Below are 16,454 nucleotides of genomic sequence, written 5' to 3'. Positions count from 1 at the left end.
AAAATGGGGTTTGCCAGTAACAGACTCTCACTAAAAAAAAAAATACCTCCCAAAAAATACCTCCCAGGAAGAAAGAAAATGATCTCAAAGGAAGATGTACTATGTAAGAAGAAAGGGTAAAAAGAAAATGAGGGTAAAACTGGGTAACTATAAATTATATAAAATAACAGTGACTAACATCTAAAATCATGAAAGAACTGAAATCCTAGGCAATAATACTGTTTTAATTTGAGGCAGGAGGTGAAGATTTGTAAGTAGAGTTAAAACATTATAAGGTCCTAGTGTTGTTCAAAAAGAGGATATAAATATGAATTTTAGGTTTTGTTAAGTTAAATATGTATGTGAAAATCCCCAGAGTAAGCCCTGAAAGAACAAAATAAAGTATAGCTTCCAAATCAGTAGGGGAGAGAAAATGGAATTAGGGAGGGGAATTGGTTAGACATATTTAAATCACAGGGATTCAGAGGTAGAGGGTAAGAGAATAGAAGATATACCAAGCAAAAATTAACCTAAAGAAAACTAGTAAAGTTATATTAATTTTACAGGAAATAGACTTTAAGACAAAAGCATTACTGTAAATAAACAGGGACATGATAATGATGTCATGAAATTCAAGTCACAAGGAAAAACATTCTAAATCACCTAATAATATAGATTCAAAATATTCAAACAAAAATTGACAGAACTACAAAAGGAAACTGCAGCTCTCTCAATAACTGGTAGATCAACTGGGCAAAAATCAGTAAGAATATAAAAAATTTGAATCAAAACAACTGATATTAAGTAAATGGATATATGCAGACTATTAAACTGGAGAATATATATTTTAAACCAAAAACAATTCCAGTCTTGAGTACTATTCCAGATTTTAGGAAAGAGGGTATACTCCCTAATTCATTTTATGTGGCTAGCACATCCTTGATAACAAATCTGACAAAGGCATTTTAAGGAAGTAAAATTGCAGGCCAATTTTATTTGTAAGCATGGATGCTAAAATCATAAATAAAAAATTAATAAGCCAAATCTATCAATATACTTTAAAAAAAAGATAATATAACACAAATAGAGTTATTCTAGGAATGCAAGGTTGGTACAATGCTAGAAAGAACAAAAACATACTCAATGGTAAACTAAAAGCATCTATTAAAATTAGGAACAAGAGAAAGAAGCCAGAATCACTACTTCTATTCAACACTGTAATAAGGTCCTAGAATTAAGAAGAAAAAGGAAATAAAAAGGGTAGGAAGTAGAAAAGAAGAAATAATACTGTCATTATTCATAGATCACTTTATTTTACACAGAAGATCCAAAAAATACTTCAGAGAAATTATTAGAATTACAAGTTTAGGAAAGTTACCAAATATTAAAAAATAAACATTTTTATACCCCTGGAAAAAGCATTTAGAAAAGCAATTTTTTAAAAGATACCATCTACAATGGTGAGGAAGAAAAGATATTTAAGACACCTAGGAATACATCTAAGAAAGGATGTATAAGACTTTCGTGTAGAAAATATAAAATTTTGTTGAAAGACATTAAAGAAGACAAATAAATGGAGAAGCATACCATCTTAATGAATCAGAAGCCCTACATACTATGGTAATGATTGTCAATTCCACCCAAATTAATCAATAGTATAGAATATAATTCCAGTCAAAATCCCAACAGGGTTTTTCATAGGACTTTAACAATCTGATTTTTAAAAAAGACATATATGGGGAATTCCCTGATGGTCCAGTGGTTGTGACTCGGCGCTTTCACTGCCATTCAATCCCTGGTCAGGGAACTAAGATCCCATCAGCCAAAAAAAAAAGACACATGTGTGTACTAGCTTTCTATTGCTGCATAACAATTATTACAAAATTAGCAGCTTAAAACAATATTCTTTTGTAATCTAATAGTTCTACAGGTCAGAAGTCTGGGTGGGCATAACTTGGTTCTCTGTTCAGGGCTCACAAGGCCAAAATAAGGTGTCAGCCAGTCTAGACACTTACCTGGAGGCCTGGGGAAAGAATTCAGTTCCAAGTTCATTCAGGTGATTGGCTGCAGGTCTGAGGTCGCTGTATCTTGCTGGGGGCTACTCTCTGCAACTAGAGGCCACTCCTATTCCTTCTCACATGGCCCCCTCCATTGTCAAACCAGCAAAAGTGCTGAGTCCTTATGATCTGAATCTCTCCAGGGTTCCCTTCTACTGTCAACTGGAGCAAGTTCTCTGCTTTTAAGGTCTCATGTGATTACAGTGGGCAAACCTGGATAATCCAATGCAATCTCTCTATCTTAAAGTCAATTATGTCATATGACATAACATAATCACTCCCAAATAGATCTCATCATTTTCACAGGTTCTGGGGATTAAGGCAGGACATCTTTGGGGGACCATTTAAGAAATTCTTCCTACTACAATATGAAAGAGAAAAGCCCAGAATAGCTCAGACACCAGTGAAGTGGAACTATCAGGTGGGAGAACTTGCCTCACAACATATCAAGACAAGGTAAAATTATAGTAATAAGACATGGCAGTGATGAAACAATGGATCAGAATGGAGAGCCAGAAACAGACCCTTGTGTGTATGAAAACCTGATATAGACAGAGCTGGTAGTGCAGATTTATGGGAAAGGATGGACTATTCAATAAATGAGCTGAAACAACTGTTTTTATCCATGTGAAAAAAAAAATTTTTAATGGCTCCCTAACTCACATGTTATACATAAAGTTCAGTTCTAAGGAGATAAAGACTTAAACAGGAAGGACAAATCTTACAATTTTTTTTTTTTTTTTTTTTTTTTTTGTGGGCCACGCAATGCAGCTTGCAGGATCTTAGTTCCCTGACCAGGGATTGAACCCACGCCCTCAGCATTGAAAGCGCAGAGTCCTAACCACTGGACTGCCAGGGAATTCCCAAATCTTACAATTTTTAGAAGAAAATTTTAGAAAAATATCTTTGTGACCCAGAAGTAGGGAAGGATTTCTTAAAGATACAAAAGCACAAATCATAAAGGAAAAAGATTGGTAAATTTCATTATTTTAAAGTCAAAACTTTTTGTTCATCAAAAGACACTGTAAAGTGTGAAAAGATAAGCCATTACCTGGGAGAAGATATCTGCAACTTGTACAAAGGTTAGCTTCCAGAATACAGAACACATAGGAAAAAAACAAAAGCCAAAATATAGAATACATAAGAAAAAAACTAATATAAATGTACAAATGACATAAGCAAATATCACAGAGAAGGAAATACAAATGACTAATAAACACAAAAGTATGCTCAATCTTTTAGAAATGAAATTCAAAATAAATAAATGAATTCAGCAATGAAGGAAATTAAAATTAAAATCACAATAAAATATCATTTCACACACTCCAGCCTGGCAAAAATTCAGAAGTTTAACACTACCAAATGCTGTGAAGAATGTGGAGTAATAGGAACCCTCCCACTTGGGAAGTGCCTCAATACTAGAAAGGCTCAGAATGGACCACCTACATAAAATTGGCTCTAGGAATTGGCACAAATGATTTCTGGTTCATCTCTTGCACTTGCTTTGTTCTAGCTCTGAGGTTAGGCATGAGCTTAAAGAGAAATTGGACAAAATACGAGCTGCCTACTTTGATTCTAGCCAAGAAAAAGAAATCCTGCTATTGGCCCTGCCAAGGTCACCACCAGGCTGCATTTGGAGTATGAAGCTAGAAACTAACTCTAATAACAAAGTGTTCTCTGTGACCAGCTGAAGATGGATTTATGTGTTCCTGTGCCCCCAGCCAAAGTGCATCTCCCAAAATTCCCCCTTTTTGCTATGACTAAAATGCACCCAAATCTTAACATAACCAAAAGAGAATTCATTACCTTCCCCCACTGAATCTGCCCTACCTCTCAGTTTTCAGTCTCAGTATCTCTAAACTTAGAAACCAGACTCATTCTCAAACTCTTCCTTGTTATTTATCCTTGCATACAATTAGTCATTAAATTTTGCTGATTTTTACCTAATGTGGCTCTCAAATTTAGTCACATTTTTACCTAATATGGCTCTCAAATTTAGTCACTTAGTGCAGGCCCTCATCATCCCTTTCCGAGACCACTGAAACCAGCTATGCATAACAACTTCAAATAAGCGTTATAAACATACATGAGGCCACTGCACATAGATGCTACCATCAGTCTCTACACGTTCTACTCCAAACACCATGCTGCCTCTAAAGCTGTCTTCTTAAAAAACAAATCTGATTATGTGAATTCCCGGCTTAAAAACCTCTATTGCCCAAAAGATAAATCCCTCACACGTTACTTCGGCTCACAGTCTGCCTCAAATTTATTTCTGCCACCCCATCTCTTACTGTTCCACTTACCATGCACCCTGTATTCCAGTCACACCTACATCCTCACCAAACCTCAAAGAACTCTCATCCCTTGGTCGTGCTATTTCCTCTTACTGGAGTACTCTCCTCACCTCCTTTTCTGCCTAGTAAAATTCTTCCCTCCCTTTTAGAACAAACTTTAATGTTATACAGCAAATCCCCTACACACTAATGAGTTCCATTCCGAGAGCATGTTCGTTAAGTCCAACCAAGTTAGCCTAGGTACCCAACTAACACAATCGACTATATAGTACTGTACTGTAATAGGTGTAATACTTTTCAAACAAATAATACATAAAAAGCAAACGAACACAAAAAATAAAGAAAACATTTTTAATCTTACAGTACAGAACCTTGAAAAGTACAGTAGCACAGTACAACAGCCCGCATACAGGGGCTGCCATCGAGTGAACAGGCAAGAAGAGTCACTGACTGGAGGACAGAGAGGAGGTGGGAGGTGGTAGAGCTGAAGGATCGTCAGCGATAGGAGACAGAGGGCAAGCTGCAATTTCACTCAGCCCTTACGTTGACGGCACAGGTTCTGGTTCCTTGCTGGATTCAATTCTACCTACCCTCTTGAAAAAACAATCCAGTGATGTCTGGGCAGTAGCTCTTTTTTTCTCGGCATAGATGACACGGTAGCACTGAATTGCATTCTGAATGGCTGTTGCAACCTTCGTGTACCATTCTACGTTCGGGTCCTGTGCCTCAAAACTAACTGCCTCCTCAAATAAAGATAATCCCCTTGCCATTTCCTGTGTCGTGAATCTCTTCGGTTCTTCAGTTACTTCTTCCTCTTGTCTCTCTTCGTCCTTTCTCTGGGCCTCCAATTCCTGGCACTTCTTAGCAGTACCAGCTATGTCACTGCTGCTTTTACACTTGCTTCTGGACATCCTGGGCTTGAAATAAAGATACTGTACTACTGTACTCTATACAGTACTGTAAAGTACACAAAAGCACAACCACTTGTAGAGGATGCACACACGTGACAAGGTACGCCAGTCACGTGAACTAATTTACATGATTGGACAGGCGAATACACGTCCGCATCTTTGAAAGTTCACAATTTGAAGGTTCGTATGTAGGGAACTTACTGCATTCTAAGCCTTTCTCATCTGAATTAGAAGTCCCTTGTGCTCCCAGTCTACTTTGTTTATACCACACTATATTTTAATGTAATATATACCTACATATCTGCCCTACCCACTAGACTGTGAACTTCTCTAGGGAAGTAAAAGTGTGATTCTAAGACCCAGTTACAACATTTCGGCGGGGCGGGGGGGGGGGTTCCCACACACATCCAGCAAGCAATTATCTGGACACCACCTGGGTATCCTATATCTCAACTAAATTCTGACACTATCTACCTGGAGATAGCATTAGATCCTATAAGTTATGGGTTCAGTCCTACAAGACTGCATCCCACACCCCACACCCACTTCAGACACCACTGTCAAGACCCACTGCCTACAGGTTGCAGGTTGCCCCCTCCAACTCAGGGTGTCAATGGCAAATCCAGGTTATCACACGTACTTCTGACTGACAGGCTATAGATCAGAGGTACCCACAATCTCCTCTTTAGGTTCAATCAATTTGCTAGAGTGGCTCACAGAACTCAGAGAAACATTTTTCTTACAGATTACTGGTTTATTATAAAAGGATGTAAGTTGGGAACAGCCAGATGGAAGAGATGCATAGAGCAAGATGTGGGGAAAGGAGAGCAGAGCTTCCATGCCCTCTCCAGGCATGCCACTCTACCCGCATCTCCACGTGTTCACCAACCCAGAAGCTCTCCAAATGCAGTCCTTTTGGGTTTTAATAGAGGCTTCATTACATAAGCATAACTAATTAAATCACTGGCCATAGGCAATGATTCAATCTCTAACCCTTCCCCTCCCCTCCCCAGAAATCAGGGGGTGGGATTGAAAGTTCCCACCCTCTAAGCATAAGGTTGGTTTGCCTAGCAACCAGCCTCCATCCTTAAGTGGGGGACCCAAAGCCACCTCATTAACATAACAAAAAACAACTTTATCATCTCACTTAGAAAATTCCAGCAGTTTTAGGAGCTCTGTGCCAAAACCACAGATGAAGACCAAATATATATGTCTTATTATGAATCACAATATCACAGGTACATACCATGTATTATTCTTGGTCACCCTAAAGACCAGACCTAAAGATATGATCACCAGCAAGACCTATTTTTGCTGCACAGCAGACACTCGGTAAATATTTTGGAGTTAAATGATCTGATGTCAGGATCAAATGAGAAAACAGTTATGAACCACTAATGTGCTGATTTTATTCCTACATTACTAAAAATAAAGCACAATCCATACATATTATCTCAATCCTCACAACAACTCTGTTAAAGTACATATTAATATTCATACTTTGTAGAAGAGGCACACAAGGTTCATGAAGATTAAGAACCTTCTCCAAGGTCAGGCAGCCAACAGGTGAAAGAAGTAAGATTTGAACCCAAGTCTATGGCTGCATTCAAGTGATTTTACTTCCTCAATATTCCTTAAATTCACTTCTCCATCTTTCAACTAACTGCCTTAGTTCAAGACTTCTTTCTCAGAGGCCAGAGAGCAGAGTTAAAGCACTGACTCTGGAATAAAATATAACTATATTTGAGTCCCAGTTGTCATTTATTGGTTGTCTCATTTTCCACTTGTAAATTAGAGATAATACCTATCTTCAGTGGTGTGGTATTAAGGAAAATGCTCAGTGTCTAGCATTTGGTAAATACTTAAAAAAGAGTAGCTCTTAGTTCTATTATTAAGATTGTCTCATTTGTCTCTTTACACCCAACCTTCTTGCTACAATCATTTTTTATTATAATGAAAGTTATTTTTCTAAGACAAAAATAATTTCCCGAGCTAACTGTATAGCCAAACCTCTAGCCATCCCTCCCCATCCTTTTCGTTCCTTCTTTTTATGCTATCCAATACCAAACACTTCTAACCATGCTCTCATGCCATCTACCATGTCTTTGCACATGTTCTGCTGTCTAGAATATCTTCCCCATTCCATTTGCCTAGCAAATTCCAACTCATCCTTCAAACCTTGAACTCAAAAATCATCTTCTCTGAAAAGTTTTCTCCAGTGCATCCTGATCACTCATTTCTCTGTTACCTTTGAACCTCACACATACTTCAACATTATAATTATCGCATTGTATTGTGACTACTTATCTACTAAAATGTGGACTCTTTAAGTACTGGAGCTGTTAAATATTTAAGTACTCACCTGGAATTTCTAGCACTTAGCATAATGCCTGGAACATGAGAAGTATTAAATAAATACTCACAAGGTTAAGTTTAATCACATCCCCAGCCTCCAGGACCACACTCCATCAATTCCTCCTCCCTTACTCTCACATCATCCCCAATCTTATTCTCCACTGATCTCTTCCTTTCAATGTAGTAACATGCCTTCTCTACCCTAAACAAACAGAAAAGCCTCTTTTGATTCTGCTCCCCCTTTGAAGTACTAGCTCATTTCTCTCTTCAATGCCTAATAGATAATTGTTTCTCAACCTGTCATCTTCCCAGTTAAAACACATCTTTGTTTTATCATTATCACAAAGCCCATGCTTCTATTTAGCTCTTATACAAATTCTATTTATTAGAATTAGATGCTTAAGTGTATTTTCTTGACTACACCAATAAAACCTAAAATTCTTCTCTGTCCTGGTCAGAAGACTATAAACTATTACCAAAAACTAAAAACCTCAAAAAACAAACAAGAAAAATGATTCAAAAAATTATTTACCTATCTTAAACGAAAAATGCATTACCTGAGTAAGAATTAAGAGAAACTGTCCACCGTACTGTTAGTCCTAGTAAGACAACAGCTGTCATCAAGTAGCATTTCTCCATATTTCTTCTCAAATGTAGGGAGAGGAAAAATAACAGGACCAATGCTGGAATACTTTTAACACGCAGTCAATCACTTCTTTTCTTGATCAGAGAAATGTTATCAATTCTTTGGAATCAGGAATTTGAGAGGATTTTAAGTGATGCTTTGTTTCCAGTCAAATACTGATTTTTATGTCTATGAAGAAGTAGCCTGCAGAAAAAAAGAAAAAAGATACCAAGAGTTAGCTGAGCATAGTACCTACAACAACAAACCCATTAAACCAAGTAGAAAGATGGAGAAGTGGGGGAAGCGGAGGCGGGGAATCAAGGAAAGGGGATAATTTTAAGTTCCTTATCCCCTAGTCCTCTAGTTGGGAAATGGACCTCAAAATGTAGCTCTCCCTATTAAATGTGACTCAATATATCTAAAGATATAGTAAGGATCTGCTCTCACAAGGAAATATTTCTGAGTGAAGAAAAACAACACAGATGTGTAGATAGTAGGTCAGTTCTAAACAGAGAATTTTTACCTACAGGTAAAAACAAGACCACAAAGATAAACAAAGGGGTGATTTTACCTTTGGTATAGACAGAAAAAGGACTTTTATCTTTATATTCAGCTTGAGAAAATCTTCCACTAAAGTAATTTATGTAGTTTGATTTTTCTTTTCTTCCAAAATATACTTGAACTAACTACACCTACTTTCCATTCTAGAGAATGAACCTTTGTCAGAATCAATAAGAATAGCCCCAACTCTTAAGAGAAAATACAAAAGCAGTAAAATTAATTAACCACTTACATGCTTCATTTTTTTTTTACTTTTTCCCTATTGGGTAGGGGTTCTAAAAGTTCAAAGATTTGAAAAATCATGGGCCGTTTTAACCACAGGATATAATTTAATTTACATATATTCAGAAAAATGCAATTAATATATAAATGAAAATTTTAGGGAAAAATTGGCATATTCTACCTACAGGTCAAAAAAGTATTTTCTTACTTAAAAATAGCAAGGGACAACTCTAGAACTAATAAGTCTAGCATCTCAATTAGGTAGAATGACTCAAAGCATTTAATAAGGCTATGTGACTATATTATTCAAATTTGGTTTATATAAATTTCCTTTTTCTTTCCTCCCTCCTACTGCATCCACCTTTGATCATTCCACTGTTCATTAGAAATTCTACCACAGAGGCAAGGTAGGAGGAAAAATTAAAATTAAATCACTTTCCGATGTTGATTTCAGGTTTGACACAGTTTATAGGCCATTTATAAACTTTTCAAATCCTTTTTTAGTCTAACTCGAAAAGCCCCTTTTAACAACGCATTGCACTATATATTTCAGAATTGCAATACAACACTCTATTTTCTGCTGAGATATCAAGTTTAAAATTGACTTTACAAATGCTAATTCCTGGATTTAAAAATACAGCTTAACTAATATTCCATCTTGAAATTTAAATCACTAATACAAACAAGTTAAATCAATAATCCACAACATGTAATAATCATAATAAACTTTAAAAGAACATAATGCTTAACTAATAACATGCTGATCAAGTTTTTTTGTTTATTGGCTGCACCACGTGGGTTGCAGGATCTCAGTTCCCCAACCAGGGATTGAACCCAGGCCCCCGGCAGTGAAAGCAAGGAATCCTAACCACTAGGCCACCACGGAACTTTTCTGATCAAGTTTGTTAAAAGCACAAAGATGGGGCTTCCCTGGTGGTGCAGTGGTTAGGAGTCCACCTGCCAATGCAAGGGACATGGGTTCGAGCCCTGGTCTGGGAAGATCCCACATGCCGCGGAGCAGCTGAGCCCGTGCACAACTACTGAGCCTGCGCTCTAGAACCCGCAAGCCACAACGACTGAAGCCTGTGTGCCTAGAGCCCATGCTCTGCAACAAGAGAAGCCACCTCAGTGAGAAGCCCGCGCACCTCAACAACAAAAAAAGAGTAGCCCCAAGTAGAGGAAGCCCACGCACAGCAACAAAGACCCAACATAGCCAAAAATAAACAAATAAATTAAAAAATTTAAAAAATTTAAAAATTAAAAAGAAGCACAAAGGTGGAACAGCTGACAGATGAAGAATCATATCCAAAAAGACTTGGACAACATCTATGATGGACCAAATCTAACTCCAGAAATCATTACAGGGATTAATTCAAAGTTCTGCACTTAAATGTGAAAAAAACAACAAAGATCAACTGCTTGAGTATTTAAAGGGAGGCAACAGATAACGATGATAATTATCAGTTCTGTATGGATCCAGAACTGATGACAATATTAGATTAAATATTAGAAAAACTTTTCTAACAACTAGAGCCGTCCAAAAATTAAATGAGCTTCTTCTTGAGAAAGGAGTTTCTCTTTGAAAGGTTCAAGCAGAAGCTAAGCAACAACCTGAAAAGAATATTTTAGAGTGGAGAACAGATAACTAATTTCTAAACTGTGTTTTAAATCTGATTTTGGATGCATATTATGTATCTAAATTAATATAAATCCTGACAATACAAAAGATGATTTCGTCTCCCAACATGTCCTAATCCCCAGTAAGTGACAAGTATTGCCACTTTTGTAGGGTTTCTTTAATGAGTAAAATGGGTAGGCCTTCACATCCTCCACAAGTGGCTCATGTTAGAAACTGAAGGACATCAAAAACATCTCTTCCTGGGCTTCCCTGGTGGCGCAGTGGTGGAGAGTCCGCCTGCCGATGCAGGGGACACTGGTTCGTGCCCCCGTCCGGGAAGATCCCACATGCCGCGGAGCGGCTAGGCGCGTGAGCCATGGCCACTGAGCCTGCACGTCTGGAGCCTGTGTTCCACAACGGGAGAGGCCACAACAGTGAGAGGCCCGCGTACCGCAAAAAGCAAAAAAAACAAAAAACATCTCTTCCTGGCCTCTATTACGCTTAGAATAAAATCCAAGTACCTCAGCCATAAGATCCTGCCTACCTCTCCAATTTCATCTCCTCCCACTTTCCCACAAGGTCTTCCCTCTTTCTAGAACCTGCCCATTTCATTCATACCTCAGTTCCTTTCCAATTCTATTCCCTTTGCTTGGAACGCTCTTAAGTCAGCTCACTGGCCAATCTTTTGTCATTCATCTTATACCTCAAGTCATCCCCTCAGAAAGTTTATCCCTGACCACCCTTACTATGGTTTCCACTTCTTACTGCTTGTACCGTTACCTTCTTTTATTTTCTTCCTAATTCTTTTCACTATCAAATTATATTTTCACACAACATGAACATAATCTTGAGTTTAAAAAGCTAGACACCAAAGAATGCACACCATATGGTTCCATTTACAAAAGGCTCATAGGGCTTCCCTGGTGGCGCAGTGGTTGAGAGTCCGCCTGCAGATGCAGGGGACACTGGTTCGTGCCCCTGTCTGGGAAGATCCCACATGCTGCGGAGCGGCTGGGCCCGTGAGCCATGGCCGCTGAGCCTGTGCGTCCGGCCCGCATACAGCAAAAAAAAAAAAAAAAAAAAAAAAAGGCTCATAAATAGGCAAAACTAATCTGTGGTGTTAGAAATCAGGAAAGAGGTTACCTTTGGGGAGGAAAGGGGATGGCGATTGGGAGAGGTCTCGAGGAAGGTCTTCTGAGAAGATGCTGTGAATGTTGCTTCCTGATTTGAGTGGTGGTTAAAAGATGTGTTTACTTAATGATAAATCAACTAGTTACAATTTATGTACCGTATTTTCTTGTACATGTTATATTCCAATTAAAAAGTATAAAGGAAATTACATTTATTTGCCAACTAGAATATAAGCCCCAGGCGAGGAGGGATCCTCCTACCTTAGTCGTGGCTGGGTTCCCTGCGCTTAGAACAATGTTGGCAGAAAGCAGGTACTCATAAAGTATTATATTTGCTGAATGGAGATCTTCGCGTGTGAAGGGAAGTACCTAATTTTACTGAGTCCTTTATGGACAAAGATATTCTGTGAGACTTTTAACCGATCTCTTCTCCTTGAACAGTAAAAAGGGTTATTACTTTTCCCATCTGCAAAGCAAAGCACAGTAACTTCCTAACCCATCCTCGCGCCACGAAGTTGCCACGCGGGCAGCAGAGGAGTTTTCCGTCCTACTTTGCCCCGAGGGTGCGTCTGGACAGAAAAAAAAAAGTCTGCCGTCCACGTCCCAGGGCTGAACTTGCTCCTTTCAGCCTGAAAGGTGCCTCCCCCAGATGGACACCACAGCCAGGGACTACTGCTATCCCAGGTGAGCACGTCTCGCCAAAGGGACACCTCCTGATGTGTCTCTCCCTTTCTCCGGCGGGCCAGACCCTCAGGACCGCAGGAACAAGGGTGCCAAGGCGCTCCAGCCCAGGGTCCCCCCACCATCACCGCGTCCCCCAGCCGACTCCCAAGCGAGCCTGCGGGCTGGTCTGCGGAGGCCTCGCGTGCCGTTCCTCTGAGCGAAGCGGTGCCGGGAGCCGGGCCGCCAGCCCGTCTCTCCCCACCCCTGCCGGGCGCCCCAGAACAGCAGTGACCCGACCCCTTACCCCGCCGCCCGCGGAACGCGGGGATTCGCGCCGCAGCGGGTCCCAGGAAGGCGCCTGCGCGCTCGCCACCGCGGTGGAGTGCCCTGTCGGCCTTCCTTCCGCGTCCGCGTGCTCGTGCGCCGCCCGCGTGCCCTGCGCGGGAGCGAGCCCGTCGAGCGTGAGGGGAGGGGCGGAGAAAAGGCGCGGAGAGGAGGTGGCCGGCTTTGGAGGCGGAGCCCCAGCGGCTGGAACCCGAGAGGCCTGGTATCCGGGTGAGGCTTGGGGCAGGTGGAAAACCCCTTGCTCTTCTTTCCTGGGATCGGGGCCAAGGCCTGAAAGGCTGCTTAGTCCACGGATTCCTGTCAGGGGCGCGTTCTGGCTCGCTTCCCACAGTGAACAGCCCCATGGCTAGTCCTGCTTTACTTTCCTCAAGCTACATGCCTGCGAAGAAGAAGGTATTAAGGCTGGGAAGTCAATTCATGGAAGAAAGAGTATTGAACGTACAGCCATTTTTTTTTTTTTTTTTTTTTTTTGCGGTACGCGGGCCTCTCACTGTTGTGGCCTCTCCCGTCGCGGAGCACAGGCTCCGGACGCGCAGGCTCAGCGGCCATGGCTCACGGGCCCAGCCGCTCCGCAGCACGCGGCATCTTCCCGGACCGGGGCATGAACCCGCGTCCTCTGCATCTGCAGGCGGACTCTCAACCACTGCGCCACCAGGGAAGCCCCAAAAATCATGTTTTATTAAATCTAATTGGCTCTGTCAGTTGTAAGAAGCACCACTATTTTATGCACCACTGAGAGAGAAACAAAAGTTACCATCTAAACTTACTATGATTGTAAAACACATATAATTTCAGAAATATCAATACATGATAAAAGATGTATCTTCAAATGATTACAGTTGGTATCAGTCTCTCCTTTCTGCCTCCCAACCCAATAGCTTCTGACACAGTATTTAGAACAAAGTTGATGCTTGAAATGTTCATTGAATAAATAGTGGAAGGAACGTCAAAGCCTCTAATTCATACCTGAACTACCCCACCATTACATTTATATACCTACTCCTGCTCTTTCCCTCCACTAGGTACTATCACCTCTGAATGTCCAGTGCCTGTATATAACAGATGCTCAGTAAATGCGTTTTGAATGAGGTCATTAGGGTAGAACCGAATTCTTTATGACTGGTATCCTTATAAGATGAGGAAATTTGGCAACGGACATGCCCACGCGCAGAGGACAATGTGAAGACATGGAGAAGATGGCAGTCTACAAGCCAAGGAGCGAAGTCTCAGAAGAAACCAACCCCGCTGACACCTTGATCTCAGACTTCTAGCCTCCAGAAGTATGAGAGTATACATTTCTGTTGTTTAAGCCACCCAGTCTCTGGTTTTCTGTGTGGCAGCCCTAACAAATTAGTACATACCTTATCAAAGGTACTCTGAATACTCAATGTACTAGGCAAACTTCCTCACACAAATCATACTTTTATAGTAGTTTCTAGTCCCGTCCCCAGATCACTTCCACTTATTAAGAAAACAAACCCTTTTCTATATCAAGCCCAGGACTTCCCTGATTCTAGGTGAAAACCATTCATCTGATCATAGCTGTTTTCTGAAATAATTTTTTCTTCTCTGTACCTCTTCCTCAATTGACCCTTATATGTCATTTGCCATTCTTCTGAAATCTCCAGGTTTCATCATACCTTTGCCTACTCCGGGGAATAAGTCCACCTAAGCAGCATAGAGTTAGAGTGAACCTCCAAATTTCCATGTAGCCATTGGCAAAATAGTGTTCTCTTTTATATGCTAAAAGTTGTTCATATCCAATTCACTTGATCCTCACTATAACCCTGAGAATGGTAGAACAGGTATTATTATCCTTTTTGGACATACAAGAAAACTTGACATCAACCTTTCCCAAAGTATGTTCCACAGAACTGTCATTCAGTGTGATACCTATTGTCAAAGAAAACAAAAGGTCAAAGAAAAGTATGGGGACCATCTTTTGATACAGAGAGAAGTTTGAAAACAATGGGTTACACAAATCTAAAAAAGGATTCTTTACTCCAGGTTTTCTCAGAGGCTTTTGTGTGTTATTGTAAGTCATGACTCTCTAAGAGAATACAGAATTTTCAGACATTAACCATGAAATCCTATCCCCACACCCCAACCCCACTCTGACATCCCACCCTACAGAGTGGTTCAGGAAACACACTTTTTGGAAATGCTGGTTTGAGACATTATGTAATTTCCCTAAGAAATCCAGCAAATAGATGTCAGGACTATAATTAAACATGAATCTTAGTTACTTTCATTCATTTTCAAGTCATTTTCATTTTTTGCACCCCTAAAAAAAGACAAAATATTGATGAAGACTGTCCTTAGTATGATTATGAACTTTGAAAATTAATTATAAAACAAAATGAAGTGGAAAAAAATAAATCCCCCAAAACCAGAAATAGAATGAAACAAAAGAAGTTTGGATACAATGTGTATCCAATTGGTGGCTCAACTACACAGAGAATAAATGTTCCAAGTGACTTTATTATTTCTTCCTTTTTGGCCATGCTGCGTGGCTTGAGGGATCTTAGTTCCCCAACCAGAGATCGAACACGGGCCCCCAGCAGTGGAAGTGTGGAGTCCTAACCACTGGACCACTAGGGAATTCCCCCAAGTGACTTTAAAACACTGTAATTTAATGATGTATTCCAAGTGCAATATACCCTAAGAAAAAAAAGATCTGTTAAAAAAAATTAAATGATTGTTGTTAGTAACTCATGTTGTTGGCATTAGGATTAGTGTGATTATTCTAAGACTACTGTATGTGTAAAGTGGGGTAAAGAAAATGAAGATTTATGTGGTATTCAGACTCTACCATCCCGGTATTTTGATACCAGGATTCTTGGTGTGGGAAAGGAGTAAAAGGTGTAAGATAGAAGTATCAATATGAACTTATGATTTATTTTACCTAATTACTGAAGAGAAAAAGGAAGGAAGGAGGGAGGGAAAGGGAGGGAGAGAGGGAGGAAATATTTCCTAGCTCTTTTTACTGAAAAGACTAAAAACAAAGACCAATTCAATAACAATGAGCATCCTTAGCATACAGACTGTAGTCTTGAAACACCATTTCTACTAAAAAGGAAAGGGAGATCACAGGAGAAGTAGCTAATTACAGGTTTGGAAAAGAAATACATAAAAATAAATTTGGAAACTTTTGTTCACCAGGTATCAACGAAACTATCAAAGACTACTAGGGTCAGTGTCAGAAAGACTCCAGAGCCACCTTGAAGAGACTCCCGAGGGCCACGGATGGGACACACTGAGCATCAGTAAGCATAATAACTGCAATGGATTGAAACACATCAAACGTGAATTGTCTGTCACATTGTCCATGCGCTCGTAAAGATACTTTAAAAAAAAGAAAAGGTCACCAATGGAGGAAGCTAGCAAACCACTCATTATTTTGAAAACTGGTAAATAAAGAAAAAGAATCAAGTAGTTATTCTGTCTTTGTTATATAAATTATTCCGGTGGGTAGCCAAATAGTTGATACAGGAAAGATTCTCTTTATAGAGTATTCAACTTACCTTTCTCTTCCCTCTCCCCTTCCTTCCTCTCCCTTCCCTCTCCCTTTTTACACACACACACACACACGCACACGCGCACACACACAGAATCACCCTTGTTTCAAACCACCAAATAACCTTATAGATGAGATGAACTGTTTTGGGAACTTCAGAAACTAAGCCCCTAT

At 39.9% G+C, this 16,454-nt stretch overlaps 2 protein-coding genes across 4 annotated transcripts in view; one reads left to right on the top strand and one right to left on the bottom strand.

The window, feature by feature from the left end:
• ALG6 (ALG6 alpha-1,3-glucosyltransferase) overlaps nucleotides 1–12,847 on the bottom strand; it is a 59,841-nt gene extending 46,994 nt beyond the window's left edge. The window contains exons 1-2 of one of the 2 annotated variants that reach the window (XM_024740407.1): nucleotides 12,723–12,847; nucleotides 8,157–8,428 (exon numbers count right to left, since the gene is read on the bottom strand). In XM_024740407.1, coding sequence (XP_024596175.1) covers nucleotides 8,157–8,238 — 82 coding nt within the window. In that variant the 5' untranslated portion in view covers nucleotides 8,239–8,428; nucleotides 12,723–12,847. Of the gene's footprint in view, nucleotides 1–8,156; nucleotides 8,429–12,016; nucleotides 12,156–12,722 lie in introns of those variants that run through there. The other variant, XM_024740408.1, reaches the window with a different exon arrangement.
• LOC112396639 (centromere protein R-like) overlaps nucleotides 1–16,138 on the top strand; it is a 96,928-nt gene extending 80,790 nt beyond the window's left edge. For both annotated transcript variants that reach the window (XM_024740411.1, XM_024740410.1), the window contains exon 7: nucleotides 15,926–16,138. In XM_024740411.1, coding sequence (XP_024596179.1) covers nucleotides 15,926–15,988 — 63 coding nt within the window. In that variant the 3' untranslated portion in view covers nucleotides 15,989–16,138. The remainder of the gene's footprint in view (nucleotides 1–15,925) is intronic.
• The last annotated feature ends 316 nt before the right edge of the window (nucleotides 16,139–16,454 follow it).

The sequence above is a fragment of the Neophocaena asiaeorientalis genome, unplaced genomic scaffold (assembly GCF_003031525.2).
Source record: "Neophocaena asiaeorientalis asiaeorientalis breed wild unplaced genomic scaffold, Neophocaena_asiaeorientalis_V1.1 scaffold581, whole genome shotgun sequence".
Classification (NCBI taxonomy): Eukaryota; Metazoa; Chordata; class Mammalia; order Artiodactyla; family Phocoenidae; genus Neophocaena; species Neophocaena asiaeorientalis.
This window is presented reverse-complemented; position numbering and strand designations above follow the sequence as displayed.